Source organism: Calypte anna, chromosome Z, assembly GCF_003957555.1.
Source record: "Calypte anna isolate BGI_N300 chromosome Z, bCalAnn1_v1.p, whole genome shotgun sequence".
NCBI lineage: Eukaryota > Metazoa > Chordata > Aves > Apodiformes > Trochilidae > Calypte > Calypte anna.
Window position 1 is genome coordinate 2,410,371 of NC_044274.1, and position 25,466 is coordinate 2,435,836.

The 25,466-nt window shown below is 47.2% G+C and overlaps 1 protein-coding gene across 1 annotated transcript in view; it reads left to right on the plus strand.

Moving 5' to 3' along the window:
• Positions 1-25,466, plus strand: part of MYO5B (myosin VB) — a 123,142-nt gene that overhangs the window by 63,014 nt on the left and 34,662 nt on the right. The window contains exons 12-19 of the mRNA XM_030467534.1: positions 519-659; positions 3,644-3,766; positions 5,125-5,208; positions 10,713-10,862; positions 11,389-11,486; positions 13,482-13,568; positions 23,025-23,136; positions 24,571-24,782. Coding sequence (XP_030323394.1) covers positions 519-659; positions 3,644-3,766; positions 5,125-5,208; positions 10,713-10,862; positions 11,389-11,486; positions 13,482-13,568; positions 23,025-23,136; positions 24,571-24,782 — 1,007 coding nt within the window. The remainder of the gene's footprint in view (positions 1-518; positions 660-3,643; positions 3,767-5,124; positions 5,209-10,712; positions 10,863-11,388; positions 11,487-13,481; positions 13,569-23,024; positions 23,137-24,570; positions 24,783-25,466) is intronic.

Here is a 25,466-nt window from a genome sequence, read left to right on the forward strand (position 1 = left end):
CCTAAAGCTTCTGGATGTGCTGAGGGAAAGCTCTAAGGGCACCTGAAGCTTCTGGATGTGCTGAGGGAGAGCTCTAAGGGCACCTGAAGCTTCTGGATGTGCTGAGGGAAAGCTCTAAGGGCACCTGAAGCTTCTGGATGTGCTGAGGGAAAGCTCTAAGGGCACCTAAAGCTTCTGGATGTGCTGAGGGAGAGCTCTAAGGGCACCTAAAGCTTCTGGATGTGCTGAGGGACAACTCTTAAGGGCATCTAAAGCTTCTGGATGTGCTGAGGGAGAGCTCTAAGGGCACCTAAAGCTTCTGGATGTGCTGAGGGAAAGCTCTAAGGGCACCTAAAGCTTCTGGATGTGCTGAGGGAAAGCTCTAAGGGCACCTAAAGCTTCTGGATGTGCTGAGGGAAAGCTCTAAGGGCACCTAAAGCTTTTGGATGTGCTGAGGGAAAGCTCAGTTCCAAGTGGGGGAACAGGGAAGGGGCTGGCTGGGGTCTTGGTCAGTAATTGGGGTGTTTTTCCATTCTCAGCATGTGTTTAAGCTGGAACAAGAAGAGTACATGAAGGAAGAAATCCCTTGGACTCTCATAGACTTTTATGATAACCAGCCCTGCATAGACCTGATAGAGGCAAAACTTGGTATCCTGGACCTGCTGGATGAGGAGTGCAAGGTAAAGAGAACCATCCCCACCTCTTCACTGACATTTTGATTTTTTTAGGAAAGGTTCCAGAGGGGAAACATCCTTCAGGTGCATGTGGTTCTCATGGCTAGGTGCTCTGTGGGATCTCATGGAATCAAAAAACCAAAACAACATTTAGCTGGGGAGGACTTTAGGAGGTCTCTAACCCCACCACTTGCCCATAGAAGGGTCAGTATCCAATTTGGGTTTTATCCTGCTGCTATAGTTGATCAGACACACGAGGAAATGGGTTCAAGTTGCATCAGGGGAGGTTCAGATTAGACATTAGGGAAAATTTCTTCACTGAAACAGTGGTGAAGCATTGGAACAGGCTGCCCAGGGAGGTGGTGGAGTCACCATTCCTTGGGGTGTTCAAAAAACAGGTGGAAGTGGTGTTTTGGGGGTGATTTAGTGCTAAGGTGGTGTAGGACTGAGGGGTGGACTCAGTGATCTTGAAGGTCCTTTCCAACCATGATGATTCTGTGATCCATCAGCCCAGCAGGAGTGTCACATTGCATCAGAGGGAAAGTTTGAGCATCCATTATTTAAACTAAATCCCTCTTGGGATTTAGGGAGATGTGTGACTTGTCTGGAAGTGAGGTGACATGTCAAGGGGGGGATGATCTCCTCCATGTGACAGGGTCACCTTCCCAGGCACTGTGGTGCTGTCCCAACTTGCACATCCAAATAAGTTGGTGCTTTGCCCTTTTGGAATCCAGACTTGGGAAGACTCCTTAAAAATGAGAATAAATTAATGTAATGCCCTGAAAATCACATCTGAGCCAGGGCTGGCTCAGGAGAAGGTCAGATAATGAAGGTCAGGCCTCCTAGGAATAGAGGCAATGGGCTGAAGTTGCACCAGGGGAGGTTTAGCCCAGCTCTGAGGATGTATTTCCTGCCTGAGAGAGCAGTCAGGTGTAGGAATGGGCTGCCCAGGGAGGTGGTGGAGTCCCCATCCCTGGAGGGATTGAAAAGCCATGTGGGTGAGGCACTGCAGGACGTGCTCCAGTGGGTGATATGGATATTGATATCTCTAAATTTTATTTTTGGGGAGGATGTTGACAGTTGGACACAATGATCTTGGAGCTCTTTTCCAACCATGACAGGTTTGTGATTTCCTTGATACCCTGCACCATTTTGTTTGGTCCCTGCACTCTGAAACCTGTTAAATTCTTCAGGCTTGATCCAGCTCTTGGCTGTTGTGGGGACCACAGGGACATTTTTGGCTGCTAATGCCCTTTGCTCCTGTCTGAGGGACCCAGCAGTGGTGGCTGCTGGTGACACTGAATGGGGTGGAGTTACACCAGGAGAGTATAGGCAACTTGGCTGAAGATTTGCCTGCTGTTACCTTTTTCCTCCATGCTTTTTGGACCCCAAAGAAGAGAAACACAAGATCTGTTCTCCTCCCACATCCCATGTCAATTATCTGGGTATTTACCTGTCAGTGGGTGATGCTGACATCAAGCTCAGGCCTTTATTACAAGTCCTGTAATTGGCTTTTTTGATAATAACCTGCAAACCTTTTCCAGCTTGATGGACATGTCAGCAAAACCTGTCAACTGAAAGCACCAATTTAGGGATGAAAACCTTCACCCCCACATCACCACCAGCAGCATTTCACCTCTCAGGGGGTGTTGGAGGGGGGGAAGCAGGTCAAGAGAAATTAGAAATCATCTGGTGAGGACCTACAATGGAAAGAAAATATATTCTGGGACTCCAAAAGGCATTGAGGGGGATCTGGCAGCATAATGAAACCTCAGCACAAGTGTTCTAGCTTCACAGTATGGATTTTCTTTTTTTTTTTTTTTTTTTTTAAGTCTTTAATGTGAGGTTGGGGAGGGGGTGGTTGGGTATGTGCTGAAGCAGTTCAGCTAATGAAGGTCGAATGAGAGTCTTGAGCAGAGGAGGAGCAGACAGGGTTGAAATAGAAATTGGCAAGGAAAGAAAGAGCTCTCAGATGGGAATTGGAGTTGTAAGGATTAAACCTGACCCATGGAAGCAAACCATAAGCCACTTATCTCTGAGGAGAGAGGGCTTTAGGTTACCTGTGGGTTTGGGGGAGGTTTCTAAACAGCTTTGACATCTTCAGAGTTGGAAGCTGTTGTAGAATTAGGAAGCTGGGAGAGGGCTCCTGGAGGTTATTGGTCCAGCCTCCAGTTATCTCCCTGGTCTGCTCAGGATTCCCACAGGGAATACCCTTGGAATAAGAATGGACTCCTTGAGGGTAGCAAGGAAATCAACATAAAACCATCAGGTTCTCAAACTCTCTGGTGGCTCCATCTTGTGTTTTCTGGCACGTTGCTGTCATGTAAAGCTGTCCAAGGTCCAAATGTGTTTCCTTACCCTGTTCCAAACATCCTCTTTAACCTTCCCTGTCTCCTTTTGTGTTTCTCATATCCAGTTTTACCCTGGATATGAGTTGCACTTCTCATGGCAAAGGTTGATCCTCACCTTTCCTTAGGGATGTGTTTTGCACTTTTAGCTTTCACAACCATCTCAAGTTTTCCTTTTTTGTTGTTGTTGCTTTGTCTTTGTGGTCAGTTATTTCAGCTTCAAATGCATAAAGTAAAATAAAATTTTCTTCTGTCCTCACATGTTCAGGAACACTGAAGCCTCTCCTAGCAGACCAGGTTTCAATGCTCCTTGTTTCTCTGCATTGCAGTGGACTTGGGGATCTGAGCAAATGTGTTTTCCTTGTCTGGATTGATGGGTTTGTTTGAACATCAGAAATCAGAATATCCCATCCCTGAAATCCAGGGGGATTTCAGCTCCATGAGCAGATAGATGGAAGTTGTCTCTTTCAGAAGAATCCCTGACAGAATCCTTACCTCACACCCTCAGTTTTTATATGACTTTAAAATCAGCACATCACATCCAGGGGAACATGGAGCAGAGGAAGCCCAGGCTCTTCTCAAGCTTTAAAATAGATTGGAGTGGTGAGGAGACAAATTTCCTGGTTTTTTTTCCCTGTCCAGGTTCCCAAAGGCACTGACCAGACTTGGGCTCAGAAGCTCTATGACCGCCACGCCTGCAGCCACCACTTCCAGAAGCCTCGCATGTCCAACACCTCCTTCATCATCCTCCACTTTGCTGATAAGGTAACTGGGAGACCCTCTTGCATGTGCTGGGAATTAAATGCAGAAATTGGGAAGGTACAGAGGGGAAAAAAAGAGCCTTGTGAAGGAAAATTAGTTTGTAGCACCCAGGAGGTGGTTCTGGTTGGGAGTTCAGACCTAAGTCAGCTTGGATGCCCCATCCCTGGCAGTGTCTCAGGTCAGGTTGGATGGGGCTTGGAGCAACCTGGGCTGGTGGGAGGTGTCCCTGCCCATGGAAAGGGGTTGGGAATGGATGATCTTTAAGCTCCTTTCCAACCCAAACCATTCTGTGATGACTTCAGCCTCCAAACTGTTGTGCTAAGCTTCAAAACTGGAATTTCTAGAGGAGAGACAAATCCTCTTCCTCAAAGCTGCAGCAAAGTGAATTTCAGAAAACATATCAGAAATAGGAATTTTTTTTTTCTGAAGAGCAGAAGCTGTGAGCATCAGGCAGGCATGGTGTGGAGGAGTACCTGAGATGTTCACCCTGGGTTTATCCCACCAGGAGAAGATGTCAACTGGTGGACTCTAAATCCCAGTGGCTGATGCTGTAGGATCTCATCCGTAGGCTCCAGCTCTCTTTGAACCCTGATGGAACAGGCATCACAGCAGCAAATAATAGTGAAAGTTTGCAGCTATCCAAACCACACCTTTTTTAGAAAGGAAAATGTAAGGCCAACCTGGAGACATGTCCATGGAGCCAGACCACATTTAAGTGCTGTGATCCCATCCAGGTGTTCCTCATATCCAGTTTTACCCTGGATGTGAGTTGCACTTCTCATGGCAAAGGTTGATCCTCACCTTTCCTTAGGGATGTGTTTTGCACTTTTAGCTTTCACAACCATCTCAAGTTTTCCTTTTTTGTTGTTGTTGCTTTGTCTTTGTGGTCAGTTATTTCAGCTTCAAGTCCAAAAAGTAAACTAAAATTTTCTTCTGTCCTTACTAAATTCTTCCTTTGCGTCCCAACCCTCTCCAGTTTCAAAACCAGGAGACCTACAAGAGACATAGCCAGGGCATCTTTTGAGGTTTATTGATCTTACAAGGAGTTCAGGAGTGAACAGAAGAACTTGACTTTGCATTTTTGCCCCTGGTTTCTATAGAAGTGTGGTTGAGTCCTACACAGAGCGCTTAAATCACCAAGAAACAATCTGTGTTTGCAGAAAGAATTTTGCTTTCCTTCAGACTCTCTTGATTTGATGAAAAGTGACCTTGAAATCAGAGTTTTATGTCATACTCCCCCTCCTTTTCCCTCTCAGGTCTTCCAGCTGAGCTCCAACAGCTGGGAAGTGGTGGGATACAGCACCTTCTCCCTCTATGGCTGCACTTTACCCTCATAACTTTTTTCCTTTATTTCCTGCTAGGTGGAATACCAGAGTGAGGGATTTCTGGAGAAGAACAGGGACACTGTGTATGAGGAACAGATCAACATCCTCAAAGCCAGCAAGGTAAGAGCTTGAGGCAGGAGATATTCAGCACTTCTGCTTCCCCAGGTGGGAGCTTCACACTGGAAGGACCATTGGAGGCATCTCCATGAACAGCAGCAAAAAAAGGGAAATAAATGAGGTGTGGAGGAAGGAAATAAGTGGGAAGAGGAAGGATGAGGCTGCTGGGGGTTGTGATTGCAGCCAGGTGTGGATATGCATGGTCCTCTGCTCTCCTCCGTTGTGGTGATGGTGCACCTGAAAAAGCCTTTCCAAACCTGCAACTTCTGATGTCTTTAATGATTAGTGTGCAAAAAACAGGGTTATTTTTAAAGTGCTGGCATGTCTCCAAGGCATTCCAGCTGCTGTAGAGCTGCCAAGAGATGACATGAGCAAATTAGCCTGAGGATCATGCTTGCTGGCATTCCTATTAAACAAGATTTTGTCATAAAATCCCAGACTGGTTTGGGTTGAAAGAACTTAAAGACCATCCACTTCCAACCCCCCTGCCATGGACAGGGACACCTTCCACTAGACCAGGTTGCTCCAAGCCTCATCCAAAGATCCAAACTAAGCTCATGCTCCTTGGGATCAAGTGCCAGGACCCTGTGAATTCAGAGGATCACAGAGTGCCAGGTTGGAAGGGACATCAAGGTCCAACCTGTCTTGGCAAAAGGACTGTCTAGACAAGATGGTGGTGGCTTTGCAGGAGACCTCAAAATCTGTGTTTGTGTTCCAGCTTAAAATATTCTCAAATGCACTTGGCTGTGAGAACATTTTGGGTGAGTTTGATGAACTTCTGCCTTAGAGCCACTTCTTTAATGCCAATGCTGAGCTGTCCCAGGTAGAAGAGCAGCACAGGAGCATCCCCAACCTCCTCTGCAAAGCCCCCATATCCTCATCTGCTCCTGCTTTTCTTCACTCCATGGGCCAGTAGATTAATTTTTCCTGATTTATTTTAATTATTTTTGCTTCTCCCCTGCCACGTGTCCCCCATGGGTAGAAACAAATGAACATTTTTTTTCTGTGTCTATCAAAACCAACCCAGTTCCCTTCAACCAAGAAGAGAGGCAGTGCCATGTTGGCCACTCCCATGTCCTCATTGGACCTAAAACTTCAATTTGTGCTGCAAAAGGCTGTGCCATGAAGACATTTTTTCTTGGGATCAACCCTGTGTGACTCATGGAGCAGCTTGGGTTGGAAGGGACCTTAAAGATCACCCAGTTCCACCCCCTTTCCATTGTCAAGGGCACCTCCCACCAGCCCAGGTTGATCCAAGCCCCATCCAACCTGACCTGAGACACTGCCAGGGATGGGGCAGCCACAGCTTCTATGGGAAACCTGTTCCAGTTTCTAACCCCCTCAAATTCAAGAATTCCCTCCTCATCTCCAACCTCAATCTCCCCTTTCTCTCCAAGTTTTAACCCATTTCCCTTCTCCTCTCCCTACCCCCCTGTGTCCAAAGCCCTCCTCCAGCTTTCTTGGAGCCCCTTCAGATATTGGAAGGTTGCTCTGAGCTCACCTGGGAGCCTCCTCTTCTCCAGGCTGAACAAGCCCAATCCCTCAGCCTGGCTTCCCAGGGAGGTGCTCAGCCCTCTGAGCATTTGAGTGCCTCTCCTCTGGACACCTTCCAGGAGCTCTGTGTCCTTCTGGTGTTCGGGACTCCAGAACTGGACCCAGAATCCCCTCCCTTGACCTCTGTCTGTGCTTCTGCTGATGCAGCCCAGGACATGGTTGGTTTCTGGGCTGCAAGCACACACTGAGGGCTCATATTGAGCTTCTGTGGCTCGTGTTGAGCTTCTTCTCAGTGCAATCCTCTTTGTATTCCCAAGGGATGGGAATGCAGAGGGTGTGGGGAACACTCCATTTAACACTGTGAGGACATCACCTCCCCTCCACCAGCAGCCGCCTCACCGAGCGCTCCCGCCGAGGCAGAGTTGCCTGCTGCTAATTAGAATGCAATTACTGCCAGCAATAAGAGGGTGAAAGAGACTTTTTCTAAAGCAGCTAATGAGTTTTGCTACTGCTGGTCAGCTAAAAGAGCTGAGAGTTGATGTTCTTTGATTGAAGGAGAGTGATTGGAATGCTGGTGAGATGTGGTTTTCCAGTCCTCGGTAATTATGGGTTACACACCAGTGGTTTGAACTCTGCTGACTGGGAAGGAGGGATCTGTTCTTGTCCTTCAGTATCTGTAGGTCCCAGTCACACCAGTTTTGCTTTAAGCAACCTGGAAATTCACCTCTGAGGTCCTCAGTGAGCGTTTGTGGAGGAGTGAGAGCTTGTGGTGTTAATAGCAAGTGGATGGAGGAGTTGGGGATAGGGTCAGGTTGGATGGGGCTCTTACCTAACTTAAAATCATAACATAACAGGTCATAAAATCATGGAATGGGTTGGGTTGGAAGGGACCTCAAAGTTCATCCATTCCCAAGCCCTTTCCATGGGCAGGGACACCTCCCACCAGCCCAGGTTGCCCCAAGCCCCATCCAACCTGACCTGAGACACTGCCAGGGATGGGGCAGCCACAGCTTCTCTGGGAAACCTGGCACAGGGGCTCAGCACCCTCAAATTCAAGGATTTCTTCTTAAGATCCAATCTAAATCTCTCCTCTTTCAGAAAGAAAATCCCAGAATAGGGTTGGAAGACACTTCCAAGACCATCCATGTGCAGGGACATGTGAGGGACACCTTATGTTGCTCCGAGCCCCATACAACCTGACCTGAGATGGGATGGGGCAGCCACAGCTTCTCTGGGAAACCTGGCACAGGGGCTCAGCACCCTCACATTCAAGAATTCCTTCCTAAAATCTCATCTCAATTTCCCATTTTTCCCGTTTAAAACCATTACCCCTTGTCCTGTCACTCCCTGCCCTTGTTAAAAGTTGAATCTCTCCCTGCTTCTTGCAGGGGGGTTGGATCAAGGTGACCTTTAAAGATCCCTTCCAACATGAACCATTCAGTGATTTCATGGCACTCCCAGCTGTGCACTGGGAAGATGCTTTGAAGCCTGAAGTTACAGGTGGTGAATTGGAGGCCACACCTTCCAGCATCAAGCACAATCCACCCAAACATCCCATGTTTGTAGGAGTCAAAGCACCCAAGACAGTAGCATGCCATGAACTACAGTAGCTCTCAGGATGTCTTCTTTTTGGGGGAGGGGAAGAGATTTAGGCAAAAAAGACAGAAGTCTTTATTCTGGTACTAAATGAGAGTGCTACAGGGATAAAAAATAAAACTCTGAGTATGGAGGAAATCTTTAGCAGAAGCTGTCCTGGAGCCTGCAAGCAATTTGCTAATGCAATGCAAACACTTTCTTTTCTCAGTAGTATTTAGGCTGCTGTGTTTCCAAGCTGTGCAAGCAGCCTGTGGGACAAGGGCTGGAAATATTCCTTAGTGCAGAGATGCTGCAGAGAGCCAGGCAGCCCTTTCCATCAGGGAGCTGTGTGTTCATGTCCATGAAGTGGTAAATCTCAGCACTCTGCTTGGGATTTTAATGGAAATATACTCAGCTCAGCTTTCAGAGGAGCTTGGGATGGAGGGAAGAGGCAGTGGAGTGCAGTACTGCCTTGTTTTCATGCTTTTGGCATGGATGTGTCCAGCAGATGAATGTGGAGTGCTGGGATCCTCTCCCATGGGTGCTCCAGCGTGGGTATTGCTGGTGATCTGCATCCTCCTGGGATGGCATCTTGGGAGGCTTTGGCGAGTGTCACCCAGTTCAGCTTGGTGACAGTGGGGGTTTTTTTCCATATTTAAGGAATTGCTGTTGGAATAGAAGCACAGCTGGAGCTGGAACTAGTGTGGGTGCAGAACTGGGGTCAAAATGTCAAAATTGAACTGTTCTGTTGACCAGAGCAGATTTAGTGTGGATTCCTTAGGAATCAAGTTCCCCAGCCAAATGCAAAATTGAAGATCCTTCCTCTTAAAGAAAAATAAAATAGTTTAAAGTATTAAAGGAAGTGCTGGGGGGTCTTTAATTTTTGGTCCCAACAGCTCCAGGCTTGGGGAGAAGTGTCTGGAAAGCTGCCGGGCAGAAAAGGACATGGGGGTGTTGGTTGAATCAGCTGAAGAGGAGCCAGGGTGTGCCCAGGTGGCCAAGAAGGCCACCAGCATCCTGGCTTGTGTCAGGGCAAGGGAGCTGGGGAAAGGTCTGGAGCACAAGGAGAAGGTTCTGGAGAACTTGTGAGGAGCTGAGGGAAGTGGGAATGTTGGGTTTGGAGAAGAGGAGGCTGAGGGGAGAACTTCTGACTCTCTGCAACCCCCTGAGAGGAAGTTGGAGCCAGGGGGGGGTCGGGCTCTGCTCCCAAGGAAGAAGGGATAGAATCACAGAATGGGCTGGGTTGGAAGGGAGCTCAGAGCTCACCAAGTCCAACCCTTGATCCACTCCCCCCGTGGTTCCCAGCCCATGGCACTGAGTGCCACATCCAGGCTCTTTGGAAAGAGCTCCAGACACGGAGAATCCACTACTTCCCTGGGCAGCCCATTCCAAGGTCTGATCACCCTCTCCAGAAAGAAATTCTTTCTCCTCTCCAACCTAAACCTCCCCTGGCACAACTTGAGACCCTTTGTGCCCTCTTGTCTTGCTGAGAGTTGCCTGGGAAAAGAGCCCAACCCCCCCCTGGCTCCAACCTCCTTTCAGGGAGTTGGAGAAAGTGATGAGGTCTCCCCTGAGCCTCCTCTTCTCCAGCCTCAACACCCCCAGCTCCCTCAGCCTCTCCTCATAGGGTCTGTGCTCAAGTCCCTTCACCAGCCTGGTTGCCCTCCTTTGGACCTGCTCCAGGACCTCGATATCCTTCCTAAACTGAGGGGCCCAGAACTGGACACAGGACTCGAGGTGTGGCCTCCCCAGGGCTGAGTGCAGGAGCAGAATCCCTTCCTTGGATGGGAGAAGAGGAATTGAGCTGGAGGTTTAGATTGGAGCTTGGGAAGAATTTCTCCCTGGCAAGGGTTGTCAGGGCCTGGCCCAGGCTGCCCAGGGCAGGGCTGGAGTCCCCATCATTCCTGGAGGGCTTTAAAAACTTCAGGACATGCTCCAGTGGGTGCTCCAGATACTGATCAATATCTTTTGTTCAGGGGGGATGCTGATAGTTGGACACAGTGATCCTAGAGGTCTTCTCCAGCCATGACAATCCTGTTATTCTGTAATTCTCTGGAAAATCAAAGGTGCCTTTGGGGCCATGGGCTGCTCCTTGTTTGAAGACCCCATTCCTGGGGGATTTGCTATGCTCTGGACTGGATGAGTACCTTGAAACAAAACCTTGGAAGCAAGAGTATCCCCATGGTCAGGAGGTTTGGAGTCTGAGACAACATTTTAGTTCTGCTCATTTGATTCATGTGCACATTTCAAGGTCTGATGAAGAAGGCCCAGTGGTCCTGCTGATGTGCTTCATGTAGGCAACACTTTTTCCTTTCAATTTATTGGCCTTTTTTTCTCCTTCCTGACGTAAAATTGGGTACAAAATGACCAGAGCATTGTGACTTGTGTGGGTTCAGTCACTGAAGAGTAGGCTGCTCAGGTGTTGTCTTTCATTTCAGTATCAAATGGTGGCAGACTTATTCCAGGATGAGAAGGATGCTGCATCCACCAGTTCTGTGGGAAAGGGATCATCCAAAATCAGCGTCCGTTCTGCCAGACCTGTGATCAAAGCTGCCAACAAAGAGCACAAGAAGACAGTGGGACACCAGGTATGACATGAGCAAGGTTGGTTGATGGCAGGAGAACAGGGTATGCAAGTAGATTTTTACCACTGAGATCTTGCTGCTTCAGTCTGAAGCAGAGGGAAGGAAAAAAACCTGTTGGGTTGGGAAAGAAAAGACATCTTCCCATATTAATGGGGACCATTTGGTTGTTGTTGGACACCTGGGAGCAGCTCTAGAAGAGCAGGCACAAGTAGTCTTGACTTAGAAGCAGTTGAGATGTTGTTTAAGGAGGGTGGAGCCACTCTGGGATTCACTGGGCTGTACCCCCATGTACTTAAACTGACACAACTTGAGAAAAGAATGTTTGGATTTGTTGTTTTTTTCCCCTGCTTGGGCAGCCAAGCAGAGCAGCAGGGCTCCAGAGAGGCTCTGCTGTCTGCAACCTTGGAATTATTTGAGGTTCAGCTGGGTAAAATCTTGATTGCTTGTTGCTCTTGGACCTTATTGAGCTGGAAACCTTCAACCCACCAATGTCTTCTCCTCACCACCAGTGGCTTTTTTGTCTTCCCAGTTCCGTAACTCCCTGCATTTGCTCATGGAGACCCTGAATGCCACCACCCCCCACTACGTGCGCTGCATCAAGCCAAATGATGAGAAGCTTCCCTTTAAGTAAGTGCATTTTCAGATCATAAAATCATGGAATGGGTTGGAAGGACCCTTAAAGCTCATCCATTCCCAACCCCTCTCCATGGTCAGGGACACCTCCCACCAGCCCAGGTTGCTCCAAGCCCCATCCAACCTGACCTGAGACACTGCCAGGGATGGAGCAGCCACAGCTTCTCTGGGAAACCTGGCACAGGGGCTCAGCACCCTCTCAACAAAGAATTTCTTCTTAAGATCTAAACCAAATGTCTGTTCTTTCAGCTTAAAACCATTCCCCCTGGTCCTATCACTATCTGCCCTTGTAATACCTGTGCCCTTCTTTCCTGACTTGCAGGTGAGGGTAGGGTTTGCCTTCTCATCCTCCAGAGGGTTTCTGCAGAGTGAATCATCTCTGTTGTGGTGCCTTCTGATTGACACTGCCTGAACAGCTCTTGTTTAAAGTGCATTTAGTGTCCATGGGGTCTTGAAGGCAGATGAGTTCTGCTTATCCCAAAGGACACCCATAACATTTCTGAGGTGCCCCCTTGGGATGCTGGATGTGTGATCCAGATTGACCTCGAATTTGACCCTGCTGTGAAGTGGATGCCAGGCTCTGTTTCTATCTCACATCTGGTGAGGCTTTTGCCATCCTACTCAGAACTCCACTGAGTAGAGCTGGCCAAAGTGCACATCCCAAACAGCAGAAACCACAAAAGCAGGGAATCACAGAAACCCAGGATAGTTTGGGATGGAAAGGACCTTAAAGCTCATCCAGTTCCAACCCCCTTTCCATGGGCAGGGACACCTCCCACCAGCCCAGGTTGCTCCAAGCCCCATCCAACCCATCCTTCAGCATTTCCAGGGTTGGGACATCCATAACTTCCCTGGTAAGATGAGTAAATATCTTCAGCATTATCCCAACAGTGTGTGCTTGGGACTCTTTCCTCTTGCTAAAGAGATTGTCCTCCTTTGTACTGTTGTTTCTGGAACTGGAAGGGCTGGAATGATTTCTTGTGGGTTTAATAATGTGGAGGTTTTGTGCCCATGGGGATAAGTAGTGTGCTTGTAAAATGAACAAAAAGTCTCAGTGGTTCCAAAAGGAATGTGGAAAAAGTAAAGATGGGACTCATACCACCTTCAGGCAGGTTTTCTGGGTGAGTGAAGCTGAAGCAGAAAGCCAGGATTGATCTTCCTCTTCAGTTCAGAGATGTATTGCAAGCTGCAAATCTGAGAAAATAGCTCTTAGTCTTGTTTGACCTCTTGGTTGTGTGTTTGTACCCAGTTTTGTTCCCTGGAACTCCAAAAAAACCTTGGTCATTGGTATGCAGGGACCTCATAGATGTCACTGTTGTCTTCTAAAGGCCCTGGCATCCACTGCAGGTGGTGACATTTAAAAACTTGTGGTTATAATTAAAACCTGTAAGCAAGGAGGCATTACCCTCCAGCAGATCCAATGTAATGTGATGGTCCCAGTGGGCACTGGTGCCACCTCAGAGCAGCCCAGAGGTGGCTCCAGCAGCAGAGGAGGGGGAAGCAAGCAAACTTGGTGATATATTGGATGTGTATCCACCAGGAAGCTCCCCCTGACTTGTCCCCTGACATTAATACTAGCAAAGTATTAATGGTTAGAAGAAATTCAGCCTCTAGCTGCAGGTGGCCCTGCTGTCTGCAGGGGGGTTGGACTGGATGGCCTTGAAAGGTCCCTTCCCACCCAAACCATTCCATGATTTGTGCAGGCTGTTTCCAAAGCAAGGTGAAGGATTGGTGCTTGATTATCTTGAGGCTTTCAAGGGAATGGCTGTGGACAAAACACATGGATCCAAGGCTACGTTGATGACAAGAGGTTTCTGCCACAAATTAGAAGCTAATTCAGGTGTGAAGGACTGAAGTCCCTCCTGTGTACTGTGTTCAAAATCACAAATATTGTGAAGGATCCCAACGTAAACCTTCTCATGGACGCTTCAGATTGCTGCTGTGGCTTCCTCCTCCTCATATTAAACTCTGTCTTTAATATAATTGCAGATTTGACCCCAGGAGAGCAGTTCAGCAGCTGAGAGCTTGTGGAGTGCTGGAGACCATCCGTATAAGTGCTGCTGGCTTCCCCTCCAGGTACCTTGATGCAGTTTTTTTTCCTCTTGTTATTGTTTATTTATTTCCGAAGTGTTACCCCAGAGGACTTATTTCCTGCTTGCCTCAGTTTTAGAACCATATCATGGAATCAGAGGATGGCTGAGGTTGGAAGGGAGCTCAGAGCTCATCTCCTCCAAGCTCCCTGCCATGCCCAGGGACACCTCTCATCCAGACAAGGATGCTCCAAGCCTCATCCAACCTGGCCTTGAACACCTCCAGGGAGGGGGCAGCCACAGCTTCTCTGGGCAATCTCTTCCAGAGTCTCAGCACCCTCCTGCTGAAGAACTTCTTCCTCAGATCCAGCCTCAACCTCTTCTCCTGCACTTTCAAACCATTTCCCCTTCTCCTCTGGCTGGACACTCTTGGGAAAAGTCCCTCTGCAGCCTTCCTGGAGGTTCCCTTCAGGAATTGGAAGGCAGCTCTGAGGTCCCCCTGGAGTCTTCTCTTCTCCAGGCTGAACAATCCCAGCTCCCTCAGCCTCTCCTCACAGCAGAGCTGCTCCAGCCCCTGGAGCATCTTTGGGGCCTCCTCTGGACTCATTCCAACAGATCCATGTCCTTCTCCTACTGGGGACACCAGACCTGGGCTGGGGTCTCACAAGTGTGGAGTAGAAGGAGAGAATTCCCTCTCTTGACCTCCTGGCCATGATCCTCTTGATGCATCCCAGCTTCTGAGCTCCCTGCTGGCTCCTGGTGAGCTTCTCACTGATGAACACCTCCAAGTCCTTCTCTTCAGGGCTGCTCTCAACCCCCCCTGTGCCCATCTTGGGGCTGCTCTGACCCATGTGCTGGACCTTGCACTTGGACTTGTAGAATTTGCAGCTGGCACTGACCCATTTCTCCAGTGATAACATCCCATCACTCAGCTGCACACTTCTCATAAAAAAGCAATGCAGAGTTTACTTTTCCTTTTACCCTTCAAACCTCACACACCTGTTGCAATAGCCCAGCCCCCCCCAAATCTTATTATCCTTGCAGAGAAAGAAAACCAAGATTGCAAATGATTATTTCAGGCTTTCACTCCCCAGATCCAAAGCTTCGAAGCCTGCAAGCTCTTGCATCTTAAAAAAGGAAGGTTGTGATTGGGGTGGTGGTGATAGAAAATTGTAAAGAGGATTTGTTGGTTTTTTTAGGGCCTAATAAATCAGAAAACATGAAGTATAAATAAGCCCTGGAGATGACAAGGGTGAATAACTCTAAAAATGCATCAGTTGTGTTCTTGTGCCAAGCAGCTTTGTGTTAATGTCAGCAGAGCCATCAGCCTTTTTCTGTGGGACAAAGGAGTTATAAATACCCTCAGAAAAGAGTTGGCTGAGCATCATGCTGAACACCATGAGAAACTCCCTGTCCTGGTTTTTGGGGGTTTTGGAGGATGCTGCCTGGTGGTTGTTCTCATCTCCTGCAGAGCTGGGGATGTCAGCTGCCTCAGCCAGCAGCTTCTGCATATGGACATCAATCACAGAACCATCAGATGGTTTGGGTGGGAAGGGACCTCTCAAGTCCATCCAGTCCAACCCCAGGGACATCTCCAACTGGATCAGGTTGCTCAGAGCCCCATCCAACCTGACCTGGAATGGTTCCAGGGATGAGGCATCTCCCACCTCTCTGGGCAACCTGGGCCAGGGGCTCACCACCCTCAGCATAAAAAATTTCTGTATCTGGTCTGAATTTCCCCTCTTGTAGTTTAAACCCATCACCCCTTGTCCTTTTGCTACAGGCCTTGCTAAAAAGTTTGTCCCATGAGGTGGCTCCTCTGCACCTAAGCCATGAAAACTTCTGCTGACACAACTTCTGTGGACAGGCAAAAACTGGTGGTGGGGATCTCCTTGGCCAGCTGAGCTCAGTTCCTTGAAGAAAGAAAAAAAGATAAAAAAAAAAAGTTTCACTGAAATCAGTTTCTCTCTTCTCTGCCAGCATGGGAAGTTGCCAGAGAGATAAATGAAGATTTAGGGCCTCTTGTTGCAAGTCTTGCCCTGTTAGAAGACCCAGCACAACCTTTGGCTCTCATCTTTGAAGTCTTCAAGATATTTGTAGAAGTAACTAGTAAAAAATTACTCCTAAATGACATGGTCTCTTAGCCATGGGGGAAAAGTAAAACTCAGTTCACAGGTCAGGTTTTTTGTTATAATTTTTATCAAAGTAGGTGCAGGGCCAAATCCACCTGCCTGTCCCCTTGCAGTGCAAGCCCTAGAACACTCAAAGGTCTGTGTTTTTTTTCCAGAAAAGCCACAGAAATGCAGTTTAATGCTCCTTAAGCCAGTTGCACCCCATCAGTGCTCTGGTGTTTGGGTTCCAGGGGAGCTTTGGGGATTTTGCTGCTGATTTTCACACAGCTGCAGAGTTACCCCATTCCTCTCCACTCATTTTATTAAAAACCTGGAGCATAACCACTTACCTCTGCACTTCAGACCCTCCAGCACTAAAATTGATGTTTAATCAGTGACTGGGGAGGGGGAACAGAGGGAAGGAACCAGTGCAGCACATGGAGCCCAGCCAAGATCTATTTACAGCAAATCATTGACCAGGGTGAAGACCACTCCATCCTGGGAAAAAAAAAACCTCTAAAGGGATGCTTGTGGTTTTGCTTGCATCGTGAGGTCTTTTTTTTTCCCCCAGGATACTAAGAATACAAAACTCTTCCATCACTGCAGCTTGTCAGCATTTTTTTTCTTCCTCCAGAGGAAAAAAAAAAAAATAGGTGCAAATAGCTCTTCCAGCCTTTCAGAGTGACCTTCTTCAGTCCAGGGTTTGGGATGCTTCAAGGCCAGTTTTTTTTTAGGTTATTGTCATGTTTCTAGAAGATAATTGCCTACAGCAACAACTCTGCATGAAATAAGATGCTTACTTTGGGGTTTGGTAGTTTTTCACCTTCCATGGTCATCAAATATTTCAGTGTTGAAAAGGCAGAACCTGGAACTGGGTAACAGCATTGAAAGGTTGTGAATAATCTGTAGATTTCAATTGACTTTTTGAGCCAGCTTGGCAAGTGCTGCTTCTTACCAATAAGATTATTCTGGGGAATTTAATTTTGTGGAAAAGATAAAAGGTGTTTTAATTCAGAATTTGTCCAGGCACGAGATCAGTCTCAGGTTGTCTCTGATTATTCCTCCATATTTCCTTATATTTTCAGACAAGTTGGATTTATAACCAGTGAGAACACCAAGAAGGATTGTTACTTCAAATTTAAACCCTGTGTGAAGATTTTATATTTAAAGGGCTTCAAATACTAGTGGAAAACTTGTGTCTTTGTGGGTTTTGCTCCACTTGGGTGTAAGTAGTTCACCTTTAGAACAAGAGAGAACTTACAAAATGTTTTCTCTAGAGAGAAGTTTTATTACAGAAAGAGGAGAATATGTTTCTTTTCCTCCTGTAATATTGTAGATATCAGTAATTGCCAGCATGCTGCCACAAGGGTAACTTTTGAGAATGATGTGGCTTTGGATCTCTCTCTGCATAAAGCCACTTTCTGCCTCTATTTCATGTTTTTCCATCAAGGTTATTTATGGGTTGAATCTCAGAATCCCAGACTGGTTTGGGTTGGAAGGGACCTCAAAGCTCCTCCGTTCCCACCCCCTTTCCATGGTCAGGGACACCTCCCACCAGCCCAGGTTGCTCCAAGCCCCATCCAACCTGACCTGAGACACTGCCAGGGATGGGGCAGCCACAGCTTCTCTGGGAAACCTGGCACAGGGGCTCAGCACCCTCAAATTCAACAATTTCTTCCTCATCTCCAACCTCAATCTCCGCTTTCTCTCCAAGTTTTAACCCATTTCCCTTCTCCTCTCCCTACCCACCCCGTGTCCAAAGCCCTCCCCCAGCTTTCTTGGAGCCCCTTCAGATATTGGAAGGTTGCTCTGAGCTCCCCTGGGAGCCTCCTCTTCTCCAGGCTGAACAAGCCCAATCCCTCAGCCTGGCTTCCCAGGGAGGTGCTCAGCCCTCTGAGCATTTGAGTGCCTCTCCTCTGGACACCTTCCAGGAGCTCTGTGTCCTTCTGGTGCTGGGGACTCCAGAACTGGACCCAGAATCCCCTCCCTTGACCTCTGTCTGTGCTTCTGCTGATGCAGCCCAGGACATGGTTGGCTTTATTAAAGATTTTTTTATTGAAGACCTTGATTTTGGGTCTAATAACTCAATGTTGGGTCAAAGAATTGAATTGTTTTAATGCATCAATAATTTTTTTTACCAGTTCCTTTGAGAAAAAGAAGTTTTAATCCAGTTTCTAGTGCTCTCCAACCCATGTAAGACGTGATATATTCCCTCTGAAAGAGGAAGGCTGGTGCTCCCTTCTTTGGGTCTGCCTGGCTTTATTACATCATCATCATGGTCTGCTGTGCTCTGCCTCTATTTCAAGTAAATTGAAATGTTACTCAGCAGTTGGGAAAAGTATTTGTTAGGGTGTAGCTAAGTGATTATGATGAATGGACTGTCTGAAGTGTGCAGATAGTAAATCTATCATCAGCTTTCTTGGGTAAAGCATGAAAGAAATCTCCACACTAGAAAACCATTCATCTTCTTTGTTGCATCTGGGTACAGAAGGATTTAATTGGTGCAGACCTCCATTAATAACAAAATACCCTGTAAAACCAATTCTTCACACGTCTTTGGTCCAAACTCCCCATTTTTCTTGCTGCATCTGGTGGTTTTCAGACTGGTTTCCCATCGTGGTGTCCCTCTGGGTAACATCAGTGCAGGTTCTGTGAGATATTTTGGTGGTAATTGTTATGTATTAAATCTATTTTTTAAATATTTTTGACACTGAGCTGCTTGCTCTGGCCAGACACAGGCAATCACAGCTGCTGAACTCTGTGTAAAGCTCATTGATCACTGGAACGGGTCAGCATTGCATATAAAATAATTTTTATTATGACATACCTTTAGCTATCTTGCAATCATTTCAGGGAAACAAAACCTTTAAAGTGACTTCAGCTACCAGCAGATCTCTCTGCCCACTCCCAATCAAGGTAATATGTAAAGAAGAGGATATTTTCTCCACTCCTTATTCTCTTCTTTGAATATATTCCAGCTAATTTCAAGCCCTGCCAGCTTGAATGGTTTAGAGCTCATTGAAAGGCAAATCTGTTCTGCTGCAGTAAACAGGGCAAGAGGAATTTTCTCCCTCTACTACAGTTTCTAAAACAATTTCATGGCCAGTCTTGGCTCAGATATTTAACCTGTGCCTCCCCACCTCCCACAGCAGCTTTTGGCTCCTAGAGAAAGATCAATACAATCCAACTCTCTACTACTTAAAATATTGATCCCTTCAGGGGATGGTACCACCTGGGCTTCTTACCTGAAGCTGGGTTTGCTCAGCACAGGGTCACTGGGATGGTCTTGAGTGATGGGAGATGATAAATTAATTTATTCTTAATGGGAAAGGGTTTTTTGGGTTGGTTTGGTTTTGTTTTTTTTTTTGAGGGGGGGGAGTCACTGAAAGAAACCATTTTCTGGTGAAGTCCTAAAAAATTCAAGCTCTTATTAAACTCCTTTCAACTCTTTGTTCAGTGCTGCTGTAATAGTGTTGCTGTCATCACCCTAAAACAAAAGGTCAGAGATATTTCAGGCAGCTGCTGCCTGCTTGGAGAGGCTTCCTCAGGAATCAGAATTACATCCCTGTTTTTTTCTTTAGCCCAGTCCTGCCTTGAATTATGAGGAATTTAATTTATCCAGCCCATGCAGCAGGAGGGCAGCTCTTGGGTTCATAGCCCTGTGATGCTGGGCAGGAGCAGCTCCTTTGCTTTCCACCTGGTTCTGGTTTTGTCTAAAGCATCCAAATCTTGTTTAAAAAAAAAAAAAACAAACCACAGAGGTTTAATTCCTGGCATGTGCTATGTTTATTCTCCTCTAAATGACATAAAAATAGCTGGGATGACCAAATCTTTTGCTCCTGGTCAAGTCCTCAAGTATCCCCCTTGCTGCTCAGCCCACAGAGGTCTTATTTTCTCCAACTTATTTTCCTGTGTCCTTCCATTACTTTCCTTGCTTCTTCCCTTTACCAACCTGTGCAAAGCAAAGTTTTGATGTTTGAGGTGAGCTCTGCTTGCTCTCAGCCCAAAAGATCCTTGAGGTTCCTTCCAACCTGACATTCCATGCTTTTTTTTTTTTTTTTTTCTAATGGCAAAATTGTGAGCAGTCCATCTCTTCATGCCTCCAGCTCAATTGTATAGGTAGAAAAATCCTCCTGGTTACAACTCTTCACCATCTGTCTGGATTTTAGAACTTTAATTAACACCTCTAACAGCCTTGACCTGAGGTGTAACCTTCCCATGATCTCTCCTGACCTCCTGAACTGCAGAGTAAGGTTGCACATCTTTTCCCTCATCCTAGGAATCACAGAATCATAGAATCACAGAACTGGCTGGGTTAGAAGGGAGCTCAGAGATCATCAAGTCCAACCCTTGATCCACTCCCCCCGTGGTTCCCAGCCCATGGCACTCAGTGCCACATCCAGGCTCTTTTGAAAGATCTCCAGACACGGAGAATCCACTACTTCCCTGGGCAGCCCATTCCAAGGGCTGATCACCCTCTCCAGAAAGAAATTCTTTCTCATCTCCAACCTAAACCTCCCCTGGCACAACTTGAGACCCTTTGTGCCCTCTTGTCTTGCTGAGAGTTGCCTGGGAAAAGAGCCCAACCCCCCCCTGGCTCCAACCTCCTTTCAGGGAGTTGCAGAGAGTGATGAGGTCTCCCCTGAGCCTCCTCTTCTCCAGCCTCAACACCCCCAGCTCCCTCAGCCCTTCCTTCCTCCCAGGAATTCTGCTGGATCCCTTCCCAGCCTCCTTGCTCTTCTCTGCACCTGCTCCAGCACCTCAAGCTCCTTCCTGAACTTCCTGAACTGAGGGGCCCAGAACTGGACACAGGACTCAAGCTGTGGCCTCCCCAGGGCTGAGCACAGGGGCAGAATCCCTTCCCTGGACCTGCTGGCCACGCTCTTCCTCAGCCAGCCCAGGATGCCATTGGCCTTCTTGGCCACCTGGCCACACTGCTGCCTCCTCTTCAGCTTCCTGGCAAGCCAGACTCCCAGCTCCCTTGCTGCCTGGCTGCTCTCAGCCACTCTGTGCCCAGCCTGGAGCTCCCCATGGGTTCTTGTGGCCAAAGTGCAGGACCCAGCACTGGCCGTGTTAAACCTCATCCCATTGGAATCGGAATGGTTTTGTGGTCTAGCAGGAGGGATCTAAATTTTCTCCTTTTCTTTGTTTTTTTTCCTTTTCTCTATTGAAGATGCAGATGTTGAGCTTTAAAAAAAAAAGACATATATATGCAGAGGAAGAATAAAAATCATTTGAGCACCAAAGCATTGAGCTTCAGCATTTCTCTCTTGGAGGTTTGAGGATCATGTTTGTTCCTCTTGAAGCACCTTGTCATAAAGTCATTTTATCCTGCTTTCAACCTGAAGTGGTTGAACCAGTTGCATGAAACCTGAGGGCTTTAATTGTTCCTTTCTCTAGGGGGTGAGATCCTATAACAGCACCTCTGGACCCTCCTCAGCTTCCTTTTCTTCCTGAACTGGGACTGCAAATATTCCAGTGAAACTCCTGATGGACCAACTCAGCCCCTGGCATGGCAAAGCTTTTTGTCTCGATATTCTGGAGACAAATAACACAAGTGGTGTGATCTCAGGACTGTCAGCTCCTGTTAAATCAGGGAGGGTGGTGAGAACATCCTCAGGGTGAAGCCCTGTTGTGCTGTGGAGGTGCCACGTTCAGCTGGGAACCTCTGGGAGATGAGGGTAGAGGTGAGGTAGAGGACTATGGATGCCACCAGCCCAGCAGAACCCCCCAAGAGCAATCAGGGAGCTTATTCCCTGTCACTTCCAATGTTCCAGGTGAGACTTCATCCTAAACCAAGAGTTACCTGTGTTAGAGATGGAAATCAGTGGAAAATCAGTTTTTCTTGTAGCATACAAATGAGAGCAACAGGCTTTGAAGAAAGATCATTTAAGCTGGGATTTCTGAGCTGTTTTTAAGCATCATAAAATGATTTGAGTTGGAAGGACCTTTAAGATCATCTATTCCCAACCCCTTTCCATGGTCAGGGACACCTCCCACCAGCCCAGGTTGCTCCAAGCCCCATCCAACCTGACCTGAGACACTGCCAGGGATGGGGCAGCCACAGCTTCACTGGGAAACCTGGCACAGGGGCTCAGCACCCTCACATTCAACGATTTCTTACCTCCAACCTCAATCTCCCCTTTCTCTCCAAGTTTTAACCCATTTCCCTTCTCCTCTCCCTACCCCCCCGTCTCCAAAGCCCTCCCCCAGCTTTCTTGGAGCCCCTTCAGATATTGGAAGGTTGCTCTGAGCTCACCTGGGAGCCTCCTCTTCTCCAGGCTGAACAAGCCCAATCCCTCAGCCTGGCTTCCCAGGGAGGTGCTCAGCCCTCTGAGCATTTGAGTGCCTCTCCTCTGGACACCTTCCAGGAGCTCTTCTTACACTATATTCTCATCTTGGCTCCCAGAAAGTCCATGCAGGTGAGGATCAGGGAAAGTTTCATTTGATGAGGGCAGGAATTGAGATCTCTGATTCCTTTCACATCTCCTATGCATTTTCTTTGACATCTCTTATGCATTTCCTTTTCTTTTTTTTTTTTTTTTCTTTAATAATGATGTCTCTACTTGACAGCCCTGGAAGGAACCAGTGTTTTAATTAAACACACAGGGCTTGAGGGGTCCATAACTCACCCTGTTAATTTGAAGAAGGGTGAAACTTGGCAGATGCTGGACTCATTTCAGGATCCAGGCTGCAGGATCGACGTGGAGCAGCAGCAGCAGCAGGAGCTGATGTTTCCTAGCAGCAAGATAAAGTGCTCTAATTCCTGTAATTACTGCTGCCTGCTTGGAAACTTCGAGCTGGGGCCAGTGAAGCATTTTCCAAATGTTTTTTTCAGTGTCCAAACGTTTTGTGTTTGTTTTAAGGCTCTTGGCCCCAGACCAGAGTGCTTAGTAAAGGAATTGATTCAATTTTATAGTCAACAGAGTATGGAAAAGTCTAAGAAGGAAGAGTTTCTAGTCTTTCTCTACCAAGTTTACCAAGATTGATTTTTAAGAGGTTTTTGGTTAAATCAGGAGGTCCATCATCATCTCTTCAAAATTATTTTATCCTTATCAAAGAGAGCAGTTGTTGCATTTGATGGGTAAAATGACACAGCCTGGGAGGAGGGACAACAGGGGATCAGGTTTGGGGTAACATTAAGGTGGCTTCAGTTCAGGCTGAGTAGTGGTGAGAGATCCCTGGGTATATGAGGGGATTTTAGGATCTGTATTTTAGGATCATAGACTCACGAAAGTTGGAAAAGACCTTTAAGATCATCAAATCAACCCAACACCACCAGCCAACAAAACCATATCAGGTGCCTTTGATTCATCTATGACTCCAAAGAATTTATTTTAAGGAAATAATGCCTGGCATGCAGATTAATCCTGTGTCTGCTTTGCTTTCAGGTGGTCCTACCATGACTTCTTCAATAGGTATCGTGTTCTTATGAAAAAGAGAGACCTCTCAAAGACTGACAAGAAGCAGATCTGTCAGACCCTCTTGGAAGACCTCATTAAGGTGAGCTGGGACCAAATCTTTGATAATGATATTTACAGCACTGAAGCTTGTGGCTTGATATTATCTTAATCCTGGGATCAGTTCTGGGCCCCTGAGGACAAGAAGGACATTGAGGGGTTGGAGTGTGTCCAGAGAAAGGAATGGAGCTGGGGAAGGGTCTGGAGCAGAAGTCTGCCCAGGAGCAGCTGAAGGAGCTGGGGGTGTTGATCCTGGAGCAAAGGAGGCTTAGGGGAGACCTCCTGGCTCTCTGCAACCCCCTGAGAGGAGGTTGGAGCCAGGGGGGGTCGGGCTCTGCTCCCAAGGAAGAAGGGATGGGAGAAGAGGAATTGAGCTGGAGGTTTAGATTGGAGCTTGGGAAGAATTTCTCCCTGGCAAGGGTTGTCAGGGCCTGGCCCAGGCTGCCCAGGGCAGGGCTGGAGTCCCCATCATTCCTGGAGGGATTTCCAAGGCCTGGAGATGTGGTGCTGAGGGCCATGGGGCAGTGGTGGCCTTGGCAGTGCTGGGTTAAGGGTTGGAGTTGATGATCTTCATGGTCTTTTCCAACCAAACTGTGATTCTAAATTACTCTCCTTGCTCCTCCTTCACCTGCTGCTCGTGCAATTCCTTCTCCAGCCTAGGCAGCCTGGGTTTTTTTTTTTCCAAAAAAAGAGCAAGAGCAAGTGTGCCATGGGACCTCCTGGTTGAAGTCCTGCTGAACATAACCATTTCAGTGCTGGTGAAGTTCAGGCTTTGTCATCACTGTCTTTACATGACCATTTGGCCATGGTTAGAAAAAATTCATCCCCAAACCCTTCCTGGTTTTGGTTAGCCATAGCTGGAGCACTGTTTTGAAGTCCAGTTGTGGCCAGCCTCATGAATCTTAGTCAGTCATTAAATGCTTCTTTGCTCAAGTGAGAAAACTGAAATAAATGCATCATTTTTTCCATCATGATATTGAGGTGTGGGGGACTTCTCAGAGAGGTTTTCATTTTTGGTCCTTGGTTTCCTCCTGGAGCTTGGGGGACCTGACTCAGTTGTGTTCCTCACTGCAGTTCTTATTTATCATGGGTTTCCTTGAGCTGCAGAGCCACATGCAGGACATGTATGACTTTGCAGGTGAAATAAATCTTTTCTTGAAGTCCTCTGGTGCTGCATTGCTCTGTTTAACTTTAAACCAAAAAGCAAGTAACCCCAAAAAACCTAAAAACATTTGAACAGCTGTGTAGATTGATGGAATCTAAGACTGAATGCGAGTGGGCATATAGAAGCTCAGGTGGTTTGGAATCTGATAATATGTTCTTCATCTAATTATTAAGAGATGTGAGCTAATAAATTTGATTTAAAAATGGGTGTTTTGAACCTGTATCTACTTTGTGATGTAGAAGAAGAAAAAAAAAAGGGAAATCCTAAATGTTTGCTGTAATTAAATTTAGTTTCCTTTATGCTTTTGAAAAGGATCCAGACAAGTTCCAGTTTGGACGTACCAAGATCTTTTTCCGTGCAGGCCAGGTGGCATATCTGGAGAAACTCCGTGCAGATAAATTCAGAGCTGCCACAATCATGATCCAGAAAACTGTGAGGGGCTGGCTCCAGAGGGTCAAGTACCAAAGGCTGAGAGAAGCTGCACTCATCATCCAGCGCCACACACGGGGGCACCTGGCGAGGAGGTGGGTCCTGGGAAACTCTCTGAGGGAGGGAAAATGGAAAAAAAACCCTGCTGGGAATTTGTATTTTTTCCATCTTCAGTCTCTTCCATTTCCTCCTATGGAAACTGTGTTGTGTTTCAGCTCTGTGAAACCATGTGGAGGTACCACGATGCTGAAAGGTTCTGTGCTCAAGACAGGAGTTATTCCCTCTCCCCAGCTTTATTTGGGGGCAAGAGATCAAAATCCTTTGTCTCAGCTCCATGTTGTGGATCTATGGGTTTGATTTCTGGGTGCTGGGCCATGGTTAGAGCTTCCAGGCTGTAATCAAATGGGTCAAATCCTCCAAGATATTTGTTTCAGAAAACTGGTATTTTCCTGGGAGTACCTCTAGCAAAAAGGGAACTTGGAGCAGGCAGGCAGCACTTTGCTCATTGATAGGCACTCCTCTTCTGCAGAGACCAAACTTATCCCTCCTTGGTGTCCAAGGGGAATTCTCAGAATTGATTTGCTGCATCTTTTGAGGAAAATCACTTCAAATCCCTACCAATGGGACAGGAGAATGGAGTTCCGTGTCCAACTCCCTGTGTGCAGGAACCTCAAGGTTCCTCATCTTGGTGGCCTGCAGGGATTCTGTAGATAAATCTGGTAAGCAGGCTGCTGGAACAGATGTAGAGTGGGTTTGAGGGAGCAGGAAAGGGGTGGAAT